At 41.8% G+C, this 14402-nt stretch overlaps 1 protein-coding gene across 5 annotated transcripts; it reads left to right on the forward strand.

Annotated features, from left to right (window-relative positions):
• The first annotated feature begins 801 nt into the window (after nucleotides 1-801).
• LOC310786299 (uncharacterized protein) lies at nucleotides 802-14200 on the forward strand. 5 transcript variants are annotated; one of them, XM_083647468.1, is made up of 13 exons: nucleotides 802-1564; nucleotides 4234-4406; nucleotides 4910-5177; nucleotides 6669-6785; nucleotides 7138-7308; nucleotides 7415-7567; nucleotides 7678-7929; nucleotides 9172-9321; nucleotides 9420-9666; nucleotides 10972-11241; nucleotides 12048-12308; nucleotides 12390-12521; nucleotides 13612-14200. In XM_083647468.1, the coding sequence occupies exons 1-13, from the start codon at nucleotides 977-979 to the stop codon at nucleotides 14007-14009; spliced, it is 3180 nt and encodes a 1059-aa protein (XP_083503594.1). In that variant the 5' UTR covers nucleotides 802-976; the 3' UTR covers nucleotides 14010-14200. The 5 variants fall into 5 exon arrangements, with proteins under 5 accessions (XP_083503594.1, XP_083503596.1, XP_083503595.1 ...); XM_083647470.1 differs by having other exon boundaries at nucleotides 12072-12308; XM_083647469.1 differs by having other exon boundaries at nucleotides 7415-7561.
• The last annotated feature ends 202 nt before the right edge of the window (nucleotides 14201-14402 follow it).

The raw sequence follows: 14402 nt of genomic DNA on the forward strand, positions 1-14402 counted from the left end.
CCAGCAAAAATATGCCTCTCAATTGAGTTTATTGCAGTAGTTGACACTCAATACATTCAATGTTATATTTTTGTTGTAAACAAATCTGGGTTCCTCTGGGTTTTGTTTTATCAGACAAATCAACAGTAAAGACTTTACTACGGTTGGTTAAGGTTAGGGTAAAAATATCAGGGCAAGCTAATCAGAGGCAGCATATAGTAGGCTGTGTGTCTTGTCAAGAAGTACAGTAACGTTAGTGGGATCCTGGCTGAATTCACGGTTTATTCTACCTTCAAAGCGATCAGGATGAAAGAAAAAGGGGCAGTGCTGTCAAAAGGGGGTTCTGGTTAAACAGTAATGGTAAAATAATATACTGTATATCATTTTATTGCCGAAAATTGTAGTTTGTAGTTTGAGTAGTTAAACTACAAAAAAATGACCAAAAAGTAGTTTTAAGTACTTGACTCACTACGCAAATATGAATGTAGTTGAACTACCAGCAAGCTACTGCAAAATGTAGTTCAACTACGTAGTTCAACTAGGCCTACGTGTAGTTCACTACTCCCCAACACCGATAAATACTAGATAGTAGGGTCTCTGATAGTAGGCTAATAAATTCTGATCCACACTCCATACCAGTTGGTGGCGGTAATGCACCAATTCGTCGTTTGCCAACCGCCAATAAATCCTAAAAAAGAAGAAGACATCACGTCCTGTTTACTTCACAGAAGACACATAGCTAACGCTAGCCAGTTATCCATGGTGAGTGCAAAAACGTTATCGTTTCGATGCCGACAACGAATATTAGACTACAACCAGTTATACATTGGGTAACGTTAGCATTTTGTTATCGGTTGTGCACTGCAAACTGTGTTTGTTTTGGTTTTGATATGTAACGTTAGCCCCGATCCTTCTAGCCCCTATCTGGACTGCTAACCTAGCTAACTGAGTTGCGCTCAGAAGAGTTTTGGAAGCGCAGGCAGGCTTCGTGTTCGCGATGTCGGAGCCTACATGCAGCAACTGCAAAGAACAAATAAAAAAAAAAACGAAAGGATTCAACAGGACATCGCTTAAATCATTATCCAGTCCGACCACAGCTAGATTGGTTTTTCCAAATGTGTCTCCAGCAGAAGAAGCCTACATATGTCCTAATTGTGTAAGGATTCTCATAAGTAAAACAAAGAAAAAAGGGAGGAAAAGGACATTTTGTAGAACACCAACAAATGCCCTGGGAGGATCACCAGCAGCCAAAAAAAGCACAGCAACACCCATAGAGACTCCTCAAACCCCACCACGGTCGCCATCCCTCAGAGGATCACCAGCACCAGCACCAGCACCAGCAGCAGCACAAAGGACAGCAACACCAAGAAAGACTCCTGAAACCCCTCGACTGTCGCCATTTACATCATCACCTACAGAAGACACACCAAGATGCGGCAGGTTTATTGGGACGTCTGGCCCATTGTCCAGAGTAATCAATGCCTTGCGTACAAGAAATTATGTCAAAGCAATTAGAGAACTGATGTTGATGACCCGTGGAAAAGCTGCAATTTACAAATTTGTCACTGAGGTGATAAAGGCAGAGGTAAGTGTTAGAAAGAGGATTTATTATTATTATTATTATTATTATTTATTCTATATTAGCAGGGGTGGAAAGTAACTACTAATGCTACTTTATTCCTTCAAAGATGTAGTGCCATATATTGTATTTCTACTCTTTTTCCTTTAAAAGTTGTAGTTGCCTAGATTGTGTTGCATAGTTGACTTCTGGTTGTGACAAAAACTGAGATACTGTAAGTTGCTTTGGATAAAAGCGTCTGCCAAATGACGTAATGTAATGTAACTAATTACATTTACTCCAGTTACTGTAATTGAGTAGGTTTTTTGTGTACTTGTACTTTTTTGAGTAGTTTTTAAAATCAGTAATTTAACTATTACTTAAGTACATTTAGTTTGAAGTAATGTACTTTGTTCCATTTGAAATAGCCTAGTACAGAGTAAAGAACATCCAAAGTTTCACCAAGTTTTCTGTGAACTGTGTACCAAAAACTGTCCAATCTGTTGACCCTCGCTAACTGCCAACTAGTCTCCAAGGACAGTAACTGTTGGCTGCTCAAAAAGTCACTATAGGATTTGATCGATGACATCATCGTAAGGGAGGGAGGGGGGCTATGCTGTGTGTGGGAAGCGCTATGATCAGATATTGCTACAATGACCAGTCGGAAGCAATGAGAATATGGCGCTTAATCAGAAAAAAGTAACTAAGTAACTTTTACTCTGAGTACATTTTAATTTTCCAGTGAATCACTTCGTTATTATTGTTTGAATACCAAAAAGATAAAAAAAAAAAAATTGCAAAAAAAAAAAAAAAAAGATTTTTGGTTAGAAATGTTCAATAGTATAAAAATCGAAAATCGAAATCGATTTTTTTTTTAAATCGGAGATTTTATTTTTAGGCAAAATCGCCCAGCCCTACTTGAAATGTTCTTCTTTAGAAGCAACACAATATTGAAACATTTTTTAAGTACCTGAACATTGTCAAAAGTCAGTGAGTAGGCACTGGCCCTGGCCCGCTGGGAATCACTGCTGGTGTTTAGCCTCCGTTTAACTGGTGCTTTCTGAGAAAGAACAGTAATTGATATTGTATTACATTTTTTATTATTATTTGAAAATGGATAATGTACACTTATTCAATTAAAACGTTTACTTGTTTACATCACATACCTCCACCTCCACCTCCTTCTTCCACAAAGATTTTGTGAAATCACCAAAAGGTTATAACAGATTGGCCTTGTTGAGTATTGTCAGTGCAGAAACGGCTCTAGTTCTTTTTCCGAACTTGAACCCATATAAAAAACACTTTCTCTGTCAGGAATGTAAGAACATTCTAAGAACGAAAACAAAAAAAGATTCAAGAAAAGTTGGAAGAAGAATGCTCATCTCTTCTCTGCCCCCTCCAAGAGACGCACCTTTGCCCCCTCCGTAATTTGGTGGGCACCTTTGCCCACCAAACGACGTAGAACAGGACTTGTAGGAAGGGCAAGCCGGTCCTTGGCCTGTGCAAGGTACGACCTTGTCTTCAGACAGCTAATAGCGACTAAGAGGGGGACAGCTGCCTTTTTGAGTGTATGCTCAGGCCTCCTCCGTAAAGAGGTAATAATACAGGGGTTCCCAACCTTTTTCGGCTCGTGACCCTACTTTGATGTCGCAAAAATCTAGGGACCCGTGACATTAAAATTCCGGTACACCATCGATGATATCAATCAGCAGTGACATCGTCAGTGATGTCACATAGTATGCTTCTTTTTAGGGATGCACCGATATGAAAATTTTGGCCGATGCCGATAACCGATATTAACATTGCTGTTATGGCCGATAACCGATATTTACAGATGTCGATATGATCTGTATAAAACCACATTTTTATGATCATCACATTTTGTACATACTGAAAAACACATGTTAACACTGAATTTGAAAAAGTTATGCATTTCTTTATTTGCAAAGCCTTTGGAAAAGCCCATAAATCATAGATTTACTGCATTATTTCATATCAATGTGAAGAATTTGGCTGATAATGATAACCGATATTAACATTGCAACATCTGACCGATACCGATATGACCGATATGTTAAAAAATGACCAACATCGGCCGATACTGATATGATTGCCGATATATTGTGCATCCCTACTTCTTTTTCCCCACAGAATTCTGACTTTAATCTGAGAATTCTGACTTTATTCTCAGAAACCTGATTTAAAGTTCATCTAAAAGATTTTCATCTAAAAAAAAATGAGAGTCACTCACAATGTTGATTGAGGCTATGGTCCATTGATGGAAGCCTTTGCAGTATATAGTGACATTATGTGACATTAGTAATGTCACATAATGCAACACTGTTTGGATGTCACCTGCAATTACCACTCATCACCATAGGTGTCACCCAAGAGAACAAAGCAGGAAATCTTAGAGTAAACCTAAACTCAGAACTAAAAAATAAATAAATCAAATAATTAAAAAAAAATCGCAAGTGACCGTAATCATCTTCGGTAGTATTAAATTGTGTCTGGTCTAAAAAACAACTTTTTTTTTTGTTTAAATTTCAGGCGACCCTATTTGAATTCCAGGGTCGCAAGCCTAAGGTTGGGAAGCACTGTAATAATGGCAGTATTGCTATGATATACATTAGATGAATTATATTTAAAAAATAAAGTGTCAGTTAACAGTGTTTCTCTTTCCCCCCTCCATTTAGAATGTAAAACTTACTATGATAGACCAAGATGGACCTTTCCATAAAGGAAAGGACTTGGAGTCCTTCTCCTGGGCAAAAGCTCTGGAATGGGGAGAGGAAAAAGCACCAGTCACACTCACTTGCCTGAAGGCTATTTTCCCTAAACCAAAAAGGATCATCAAGGCACATTCAAGGTATGTAAACTACACGGGTGGTAACACCAAGGTATGTAAACTACACGGGTGGTAACACCAAGGTATGTAGACTACATGGGTGGTAACACCAAGGTATGTAAACTACACGGGTGGTAACACCAAGGTATGTAAACTACACGGGTGGTAACACCAAGGTATGTAAACTACACGAGTGGTAACACCAAGGTATGTAAACTACACGGGTGGTAACACCAAGGTATGTAAACTACACGGGTGATAACACCAAGGTATGTAAACTACACGGGTGGTAACACCAAGGTATGTAAACTACATGGGTGGTAACACCAAGGTATGTAAACTACACGGGTGGTAACACCAAGGTATGTAAACTACACGGGTGGTAACACCAAGGTATGTAAACTACACGGGTGGTAACACCAAGTTATGTAAACGGGTGGTAACACCAAGGTATGTAAACTACATGGGTGGTAACAGTGGAAATGAAATTATTATATAAACAAGGCTTGTTTTGTGATTTCTAGTGAAATGACAGAGGAAGAGGCCAAGGACCTATTGGATAAGAGACTGGGGCTGTCATTGTCCATTGCCCTCTACACAGCACGCCCTGCATTTTTGAATTTTGTCCAAAAATGTACCGGCATAGAGATGATGAGGCAAGGATGCTCAGAGAAGCTCCTCTCCTCAATGAACGGTCTTGGAGTCAGTTTGGGTAAAATAGTCAAATCTCAAGTCTACCGTATGCTGTTGGATCAGGATAAAGAAGTGAAACAATGGAAAGCACAGGTGGAGGTAAGGGAACATACAATGTCACTATTTCCTTAAGACTGGTTTGTCTCTTGTTTGTGACCAGCATAACAAGCATGTGATGTATATATGGTGGAACATAAAAAACTAAAAGAAGTTAATCACAGTATTTAAAGAAACACATATTTGCAGAAATAATTCGAATATGAATGGCAGCGACTTTCTCGTTGTCCATCATTTTGATGGACAGGGTCATACAAATTCTGTCATCTTATCCTATGTCGGGATCAGACTACACGATATATATTTTTTCTTTCAAAATGTCACCATGTCGACTTCGTCTTTGGTCGTGTTCTGAAAATTGCAAAATAAAACAAAAAAGTCACCATGTCAGATTAGGTATAGGCAATTATACTGCCATAAATTTGTGACGTGTTTTGCCGGGAGACCAGGACATGCCAGCTCTCACGCAGAAAGTCAGAACGACGCACGCCACAAATCCATTTGATCTGCAGTGAAAAACAAAATCATAATTTATTACCTCACCGAGTGAAAAGAGGATTGACAGTGCACGGGCAGGCAAGACAGACAGCACAGCGCATTTTACAGAATTAGACATTACAAATAAAATATGAACAAACCTGGTCCACATGGACTTAAACTGGTCGCTTCACTTATGCTAATAATTGTCGTGTAATCAAATGCATCAAGGGAGATTGCTGCAGGTTGTCATTATGTTTTGCGTCTTTGCCTCAGACAGACGGCTTCTCATGGCTGTTGTGATTTTGTTCTGAAGTCTAAACCTGCATTCTGCTGTTACACTGGAGACTGAAATGACCACTGCCACTTCAGCCAGAGTTTTGAAGTCAGGGAACATTTCTCCCAGGGAAGTGATCAGAAGACCGATCTAAAGACATGGCTGATCCTTCTGCACCAGAGGCACAGCTGCTGCACCATCACAGACGCTCCAAGGTTCCAGAAAGGAGCACATGCTGTGGGGATCTAGTCCCGGTGAAGCAAGTGCTTGCAGGATTTTGAAATCCCCTATTCAGAGTGTTGCTGATTTCTGATCACTTCTCTTGGAAAAATGTTCCCTGCGCCGAAGTGGTGCTCGTAATTCCAGTCTCCAATCCGTCAAAGTGACGGATGGAGGGGTGTCTATCGGGTACCTCACTGAGTAGAGCACGTACCATAAGGCGCAGTCGTTGATGCAGCGACCCGGGTTTGAATCTGGCCTGCGGTGATATGCTGCATGTCCTCCCCTGTCTTTCTCCCATACCTTCCTGTCTCTCTCTCTCTCTCTGTCTAATAATAAAGCGTAAAATGCCAAAAAGAGAAAAAGTGATCAACAGCTTTCAGATTTTTCTGTCATTGTTTAAAAAATAATAATACTAAAAAACATCAATGACAGAAAATATTTGGTGAACGCGGGCCCTTATAAATGGTGATTCAAATGCCAATAGTTTTTTCTCTGCCTTTTGTACAATAACTACGGTACATGTATGTCCCCAACTGCTACTTTATTTATTGCTCCAGACTGCACCTGTAACAAAGAGGGTGTTTCACCTGCCTGCACCTGGAAAGAGAAGACATTTTGAGAAAATGAGGAAATCCAGGAAAATGTCTTATTCGTTTACATGGGATGATGTCCAGGTAAGAAGACGTTCACAGTTCACTTTCTTTTCTGTCATACTAAATTGCTAAGGGGGGAAAATCCTCCTTTCATGGTGAAAAGAAGACACTTTTTCTATGCAGCACTTAGAAGGCCAAACAAAAACATTTTTTTATTTTTTATTATAACATTAAAAACATTAAGAGGTCATGTTGAGGTTTCTCATCCCAAAACGTATGATGCTGCTTTCAGCTTAAGTGCACAGTGCAGGAGGGAGTAAGTCTTCTCTCCCAAGTTAGTATCTACTTACCTATAAACATCACAGGGACATTAACCTTTGACAGGGCACTTGTTCAAAGTAGATGAATGGGTTTACATACATCTTCTTTGCAGTCTACCCTGAGGACCAATGAAGTCAAATGCCAAAGCCAGGTCCCTGCCAACAATAATCTTCTGTGGGCATTACCATTTGCTCACAGAAACAAGGTGAACTTCAGCCACCTCAAGGGGCCTCCACAAAAAGCACTTGACGTGTCTCCTCTCTGCATCCTCCCATCTCCACAGGTAGTTGCATAGCTGACAACAAAATGGAAACAAGAACCTGTTTTTTCTTTCACAAGCCTGCTTTGATTTTCTATGACTTAGCCATTCCTTTTTGATCATCACTCAGGCTTACACCTCGTTGCGGAACCGTATGGTCGTAATGGTGATGAGAATTCTGGCAGACAACTTGGCTGTACTCAATGGACCCAAGGAAGAGGTTGAGAGACACATCCCTCATATGTATACAGATGAGATGAAAGAGAAAAGCACCATTGTACCGGTAAGTACGGTACACTTGTTGTAATAATGCAATGTGCTCTATGTGCCATTTGGTCACTGGATTTAGATGGCAGAACATGTTATGTTTCACTGGTTCTTTCAATTGTTCAGATCCATCTTGGTGTAGTGACTGCAGACTCCAGCACCAAGGTTGGAGTTTTGCAGATCATGGATAGTCTCCATTCATACGTGCCGATAGTCGACGACAGACCATATGAGATCCTGTGCTGTGGTGATGGCCTGAGCCTGGAGAAAATGGCTCCTGCTCGCCACTCACGGCTCAATAAAAGCACTGCTGCTGCAAGGCTTGAGGGGCTCATAGAAGCTCCACAGGAGTTTGATAAGGATATCATACTTCTGCAGGTACAGTATATGATGTTTGGACTTTACATTTTTGCATTGTAGGACCTATTTTTTTGCTTGGATGAATTAAAACTGAGTGATATTTGTTTAACACATTGACTGCCAGCCGTTTTTTTCTTGCTGTAGGTAGCTTCTGCCAAGCCGTTTTTTGAGGATTGTGGCTCATTTTACAAGCGCCGAGGATTATTTTCTGCTTGGAGTTTGTGAACATACAATATCTCAAAAGTACTAATAGAATGTGTACTTTCTCTGTCTAAAAGAGTTAGTTTGTAGAGTTAGTAGTTATGTAAGCATTAGCAGTTGAATACAGCATGGTTTTAGCATCAGAAAAAATATTCAGAGATAAACGGCTTTTTGTGAAATTCGATAGAACTGTCACTTTAACCATTCATTTTTGGCTCTCTCTCTCTCTCTCTCTCCCTCCCCCTCTCGCTCTCTCTCTCTCTCCCTTCCCCTCGCTCTCCCTCCCTCTCTCTCTCTCTCTCTCTCTCTCTCCCTCCCTCTCGCTCTCCCTCCCTCTCTCTCTCTCTCCCTCCCTCTCGGGAGGGAGACGCACTAGGTTTAATCCTAGTGAGAGGGGGAGAGGGAGAGAGAGAGGGAGGGAGGGAGAGAGAGAGAGAGAGAGAGAGGGAGAGAGCGAGAGGCAGAGTTGCTTCAACTCCTCCCTCTTCTTGGCTGCAGCGGCCGTCACAGTCTCAGTGCTTTTGCTGCTGTCCTGTGCCTGTCTGCAGGCTGCTGTTTGAGGAAGTCGGCATGGACTCGCTCGCTTCTTGGGAGTTTTGGTTGAGAGAAGCTTTTGCGATTCTGGTCATATTTATGCTGCGTGTTTCAAAGTGTGTTCCACCTGTAATGTATTATGTAAATTTGCAATCCCGCATCGCCAGCAATCAGCGCGAAAACGAGAGCGTTTTCCCCCAACCATTTTCATGAGAATGTAATACTGTAAAATCGCCTCGCCATTTCCTTGAATGGCTTGCTCCCTTTTTCTTTGATTTCGCTCGTCTGGGGGAGCACTGTCAACACTTAGTGGGTCGGTAAAATAGATTATACACATTCAATACCTCCAATAATTGTATAGGAGACGTAAAAGGGATTGATCAACGCCCCACCGTCAAAAAAAAAAAAACGTTTTTTTTGACGAGTACACTCGTCGCTGGCAGTTAACAGCTGGATTGTGTTTGACGAGTACACTCGTCGCTGGCAATCAAGGTGTTAATTATGTAATATTTGTATTACTTTCAGGACAGTATGGACCTCCTGTTCACTCAGAAGAGCAAGTCTGCTCGCGGGACAGTGGCTCAATTACAGGCATACTACAGGCATTACTTTCCATACTCATGCACATGGAAAAGTGTAAAGGACAACATTCAGCGCACTCGGGACTTCTTTGAGGTATGAGACAAATTAAATTCATGTCCATTCATTGCCGTTTAGAGAGTCTAGATTTTTCATTAAAAACATCTTAATTCTAATCCATTACCATTCCACAGTTTGCCACAGTAGCATATGTTACCCTGCTTGCTGCCAACCTGTGCAACATCACAAGTGTGGAGCAGACTCCTGCACACTACCCTGAAGACCTCGAGGCACAGATGGTGTGGTTGACTGCTCTTTCACAGAAGGTGGTGGACTGGGCCTGGCTGGCCCCTGATACACAGGACATAAAGACTGTTGCTGCTGCAGCAAATTCCACTGCTGCAGATGGTGCAAAATATCCATTGTGTTTGTGTGAAGAAGGTAAGAGTCATTGAGATTTCTCAGATTCTAAACGTACACAGAGGTTTGTATTGCACAAGTAGGGTATTTATTTTGGAGATATGCAATCTGAGCCCAGTGTTTAGCCAGACCTTAGGGGGGGCATAGTCCCCAGAAAGAAAATATTGTAAATTTTATTTTAAAGTTGAATCCATCAATCTGGTGCACTTTGAGAGAAAAATTATCAAATTTGACTATGGTGGGCCTGGCCCACATAGTCATGGTAATTAATGGGAACCACTGGAGCCTAGGCTATTTCACTGTGTGGTTCTTCAAAGCAAAAATAGAAAATTAAAACCTCTTAGAAACAGGAAACTGCTCAGTGGAAAACAGCCCTCCGCCATGTGTTCAGAAGTTATGTACGGTACCTTTTGGTGATAGGCCACACCTCCTTTTGGCAAATCCACATAAAAAGTTGCACAGTTGTTCCTTGGGTACCCCACACTGCCCTCTCCCACCTGGACCAGAGGAGCACATCTTATGTGAGCCTGCTGTTCATCATGTCACAAAGCTCAGGGATCTCAACTCTGCACTGCAGCTGGATCCTGCAGAGCTCCGTCTGCAGACTGATTTCAGTCGAACGTTAATTATCTGTTCTGTTTTCCGTCCGCCCCCGATTATCTAAAACGTTAATAACGTGATTTTGGCGGAAAGGAAAAGGCGGAACTCAGCTGCGAGCGCAGTACACTGCTTGGACCGTTTACAGTGCGACACAGCAGAGTTACCTTGTCAACTTGGCCAATTTCCCCCCTGCTGCCCCGGTCGCTGCTCCACCCTCTGCCGACCTGGGGAGAGCCGTAGACTAGCACCATGCTTCCTCCGAGACATGCGCAGTAGCCAGCCGCTTCTTTTCACCTGACAGTGAGAGCTTCACCGGCAGGGCGTAGCACGTGAGAGGATCACGCTATTCCCACTAGTTGCCTTCCCCCAGAACAGACAGACCACTTTTTATTTTCACGATAAAAGGAGCTGTCCATCAGCACCACACAGAAATCAGAAACTAAAATTGAGGGGCTGTCTGCAATAGGCTAATTAATGGATAATTGATTACAAATTAAATAACGGTATCATTCAACAATGCATTCTTATACATCATACTACTATAATGGGAGAGCTGTATGTATGTAAACTATGTATGTACAGTATATCAAATCAACAAAAACAGCTAATGTAAATTATTTGTCCAAGCATCCATAGACATTGAAAGTTCAGATAAAATGCCTTTTATAAAACAATGTGTTTTATCAATCTTGTTCTCCTTATTTTTTCCTCTCTCTCTTGAAATAGACAAAGTGGAGGAAATGGTCCAATGTTGCAGCAGCCTTTGTCCCATTCAACGTTTCCACCTGTCCTGTGTGGGACTTGAAACCACCAGCGATGACTGGTATTGCAGCGAGGAGTGTGAGCTGGATGACAGCTACATTTACTGTTTCTGTCATGAAAAGAAAGGTGTAGAGATGGTCCAGTGCTCCCTCCAAGGTGAATGCAGGCGCCATCAGTGGTACCATACACAGTGCTTAAGCCCTGAGGAACAGTCCAGGGTCCAGTCCTCAGAAGGTAAGAATATTCTTTGCCGTTTCAAACTACAGGCTAGTTGCATGTTACTTTCATCACTGTAGCTGTAGATTGGACAGTTGTACAATTAATGAGTCCCTCCAGGATTCCACAAAATCACAAGCTCTGCCTTAATTCTCCAGCTAGAAATAATTATTCTGCAATTATTCAGCTAAAAATGATCCAGTCCAGTTAAAAGCGATCTCTAATAAATGTATAAAATAAACATGCTCCTTCTAATAGGGCTGGGCGATAAATCAATAGCAATATATATTGGTGATAGACAGATATATCGATATGTCCCTTGATAATGGAACGTGTTACGAGTGACACACAAACAACCAATCAAACAAGGGTCAGCTCGCCGAGCTGACCTTGCAGCTTGCCCGCTGCGCAGGGTCGCATACACAGCCAGGCCGCTGTGCGGCCTCGACCGCAGCTTAGCTGCTGCGTGGACTCGCCTGCCCTATTGGCAGCGCACAATTACTCAACTTCACATCACTGATGACAGCACTCACTGATAACATCACAATTGCTCGAATGACCATCACTGATCACACTTATTGCTCAACTTCGCATGTCATAGATATTGTGACATCATCAATGACATTTGTGACATCATCAGTGACATCACAATTGCTTCGAGTGTAACCAAAAACCATTGCTGATGACACCATCGAGTGACACCATCAGTGACATCACTGAAGATCTCATAGACATTGTGACATCATCAGTGACATTACAATTGCTTGAGTGTAAACAAAAACATGACCAAAATCTCAGAACCCACTTACTCCCTTTTATATAAGGATGTGTTTGCCTGTGTTTCACAGCCATGCAAGATACATGGTACTGCTCAGAGGGTTGCTCGTATGGAACGGAACAGGAGGACTATGTCCAAAACTACTCCAAAGCAATGATCTGGGAGGGTTTGCAGCACCTGGCACGGAGAGATGCAGTTCAGGAGGGTGATGGAGAGGCCATGACAGAAGTCTGGAAAATGAACCTGATCCAGTTCTGGGACAGAAAGCATCCAAACCATTTCACGATTGCCCATCGAATGCTGGCAGGTAAAGCATGTTCATTTAATGTTTGTATCATTTATTGCCATTTGTGTAATGCTATAGTAACACAACTTTACTGCAAACTAGGAATCGAGGGTTTTTACCCTGAAAGAATTCAGCAGGACCTGAAATGGAACCGGGTGGCAAACGTCCAAGGGGAAGCAGGAGGCAATGTTCCCCTTGACTATGTCAACGAAATCCACAATAAAGAAGTCACAGGTGTGTTCATAGGCTTCATTATTTTTGCGTGTAATCAATACGAGGCGTGTGACGAAATATTGTGCCTAATCTCGCGATATAAAAACCTGATGATATGCATCGTTTTTTACAGGCCCATGACTCGTCAGTCTAGTAGTAGCCACCAAGTAGCCGGGTACAACGACGCTGGGCTCCGCGAGTCACGGGGCTGTAAAAAAAGATCATCATGTGACTTGAGTCACATGATTTTAGATGGGTCAAAGTAATATTTCCGGTGTATCTTGCCCATTCTATGGCCAGACGAGTTGTAATATGTTGTCACGTGGTGTTTCAGGGTCATTAATAAACTAGATTAATTCTGTTATTTTTCTTTAAAAAAATTGGGTAGTGCTATTTTACATTGAAGTCAACGGGGAGAGGCTTGTGTTTTCCCCCTAAAAGGGGGCAGGTACATGTGCCGCCTACAAAATGACGTATTGTCGATCTGATGTATAATACACCATATATTTCACAAACGCACACATGCATGCATACATTTTTAGATCATACATTATGTGAAGTTTAAGCTGCATTCAGCAATGTTTTGTGTTAAAATAAGTGTTAAATGGCTCTATATTCTGACAACAATCACCGAAGTGTGAGTGTTTGGTCAGTAACTTGGAGTTGCATGCAGGGCGGATGTATCTCCACAACCGTATATAGGCCTTTAAAGGCATTGCCATATGACCTTCCGTTTTCCAGAAAATGTAAACATTTCTCTGATTGGATACAAATTAGGCGTTGACCTCCCAGAAATGTTTACATTTTGTATGTATTTTCTCACCCCGAATCCAACGCCGCCACCCCTGAGACTCATGCAGAGCTACAGGAGAGAGATGGAAGACAGCGGGGGGTTGGGAGTCCCAAGTTACTGACCAAACGCTATTTCAGTGATTGCGGTCAGAATATAGAGCCATTTAACACTTATTTTAACACAAAAACATCGCTGAATGCAGCTTTAAGCAGGATTATTTATTAATTTGAATTCTTCTGATTGGATTTCGGGAGGGGGGGGAAGTGAATCAAAGTTGTTTAATGTTGAGTTATTGACCAAATTATTTTGCATTTCCAGAGATGGCCCACTGGTCCCGAGTGATGTACAGCACCAGGCAGATACAGCGCTGTGCCAAGGCGTCGCATGCCTTCGGAAAAGAGCTGAACCGCCTCTTTGCAGTCGGCAGCACGGAGTCTCCACAGTATTACTCTGGATCTGCACACACACGCTGGCAAGAGGAGGTGGCACAGTTTGTGTCAGAGTATGAGAAGGATGGCTTGTTTGCCTTCCTCCCTGGCAGGTCCCACCAGGGATTCGAGGAATTTACCTACCCAAGAAACATCAGGGATCCACAGGGAATGGGAGAGCTGATGAGGAGCTCTGCCAAGGACATGGATCTGTGGAGAGACGATGCACATTCCATCCCTGTTTCAGATGATGAAGATGCCCTCCCTCTTTCAGACATGGATGTATGAAAGAAACTGGATAAGGTATAGAAAATGGCCGCTCACTCATTCAAACGTAAGCTGCTCACCAGCGCAAGAAACATTTTGAAGCGTTTTTTCTTCCATGATGTGTGTTAAGGTCATGCACATGGCTTCTGAAGAAGAATTTACTCATAATTTAGCTTGATAATTAATTTTTTTTTTTTTTTTTTTTTTTTTTTTACTTTCAATGATACTTAGAAAAATGTTCCCATAGTTTTACAGCTGCTTTTTCCCCATGTAAGTGGAGGCTGATGCTCGCCAAATGACCTGACAGAATATAGATAAATGTACATAATGCCCCCCCCCCCAAAGCTCTGATGATGTAGTGAAAATAATGTATTTGTTGTGAACAAAACTGATCAAACCAATAATAAAGTAAGC

This window comes from Poromitra crassiceps (assembly GCF_964638095.1).
Source record: "Poromitra crassiceps genome assembly, chromosome: 12".
Taxonomy (NCBI): Eukaryota; Metazoa; Chordata; class Actinopteri; order Beryciformes; family Melamphaidae; genus Poromitra; species Poromitra crassiceps.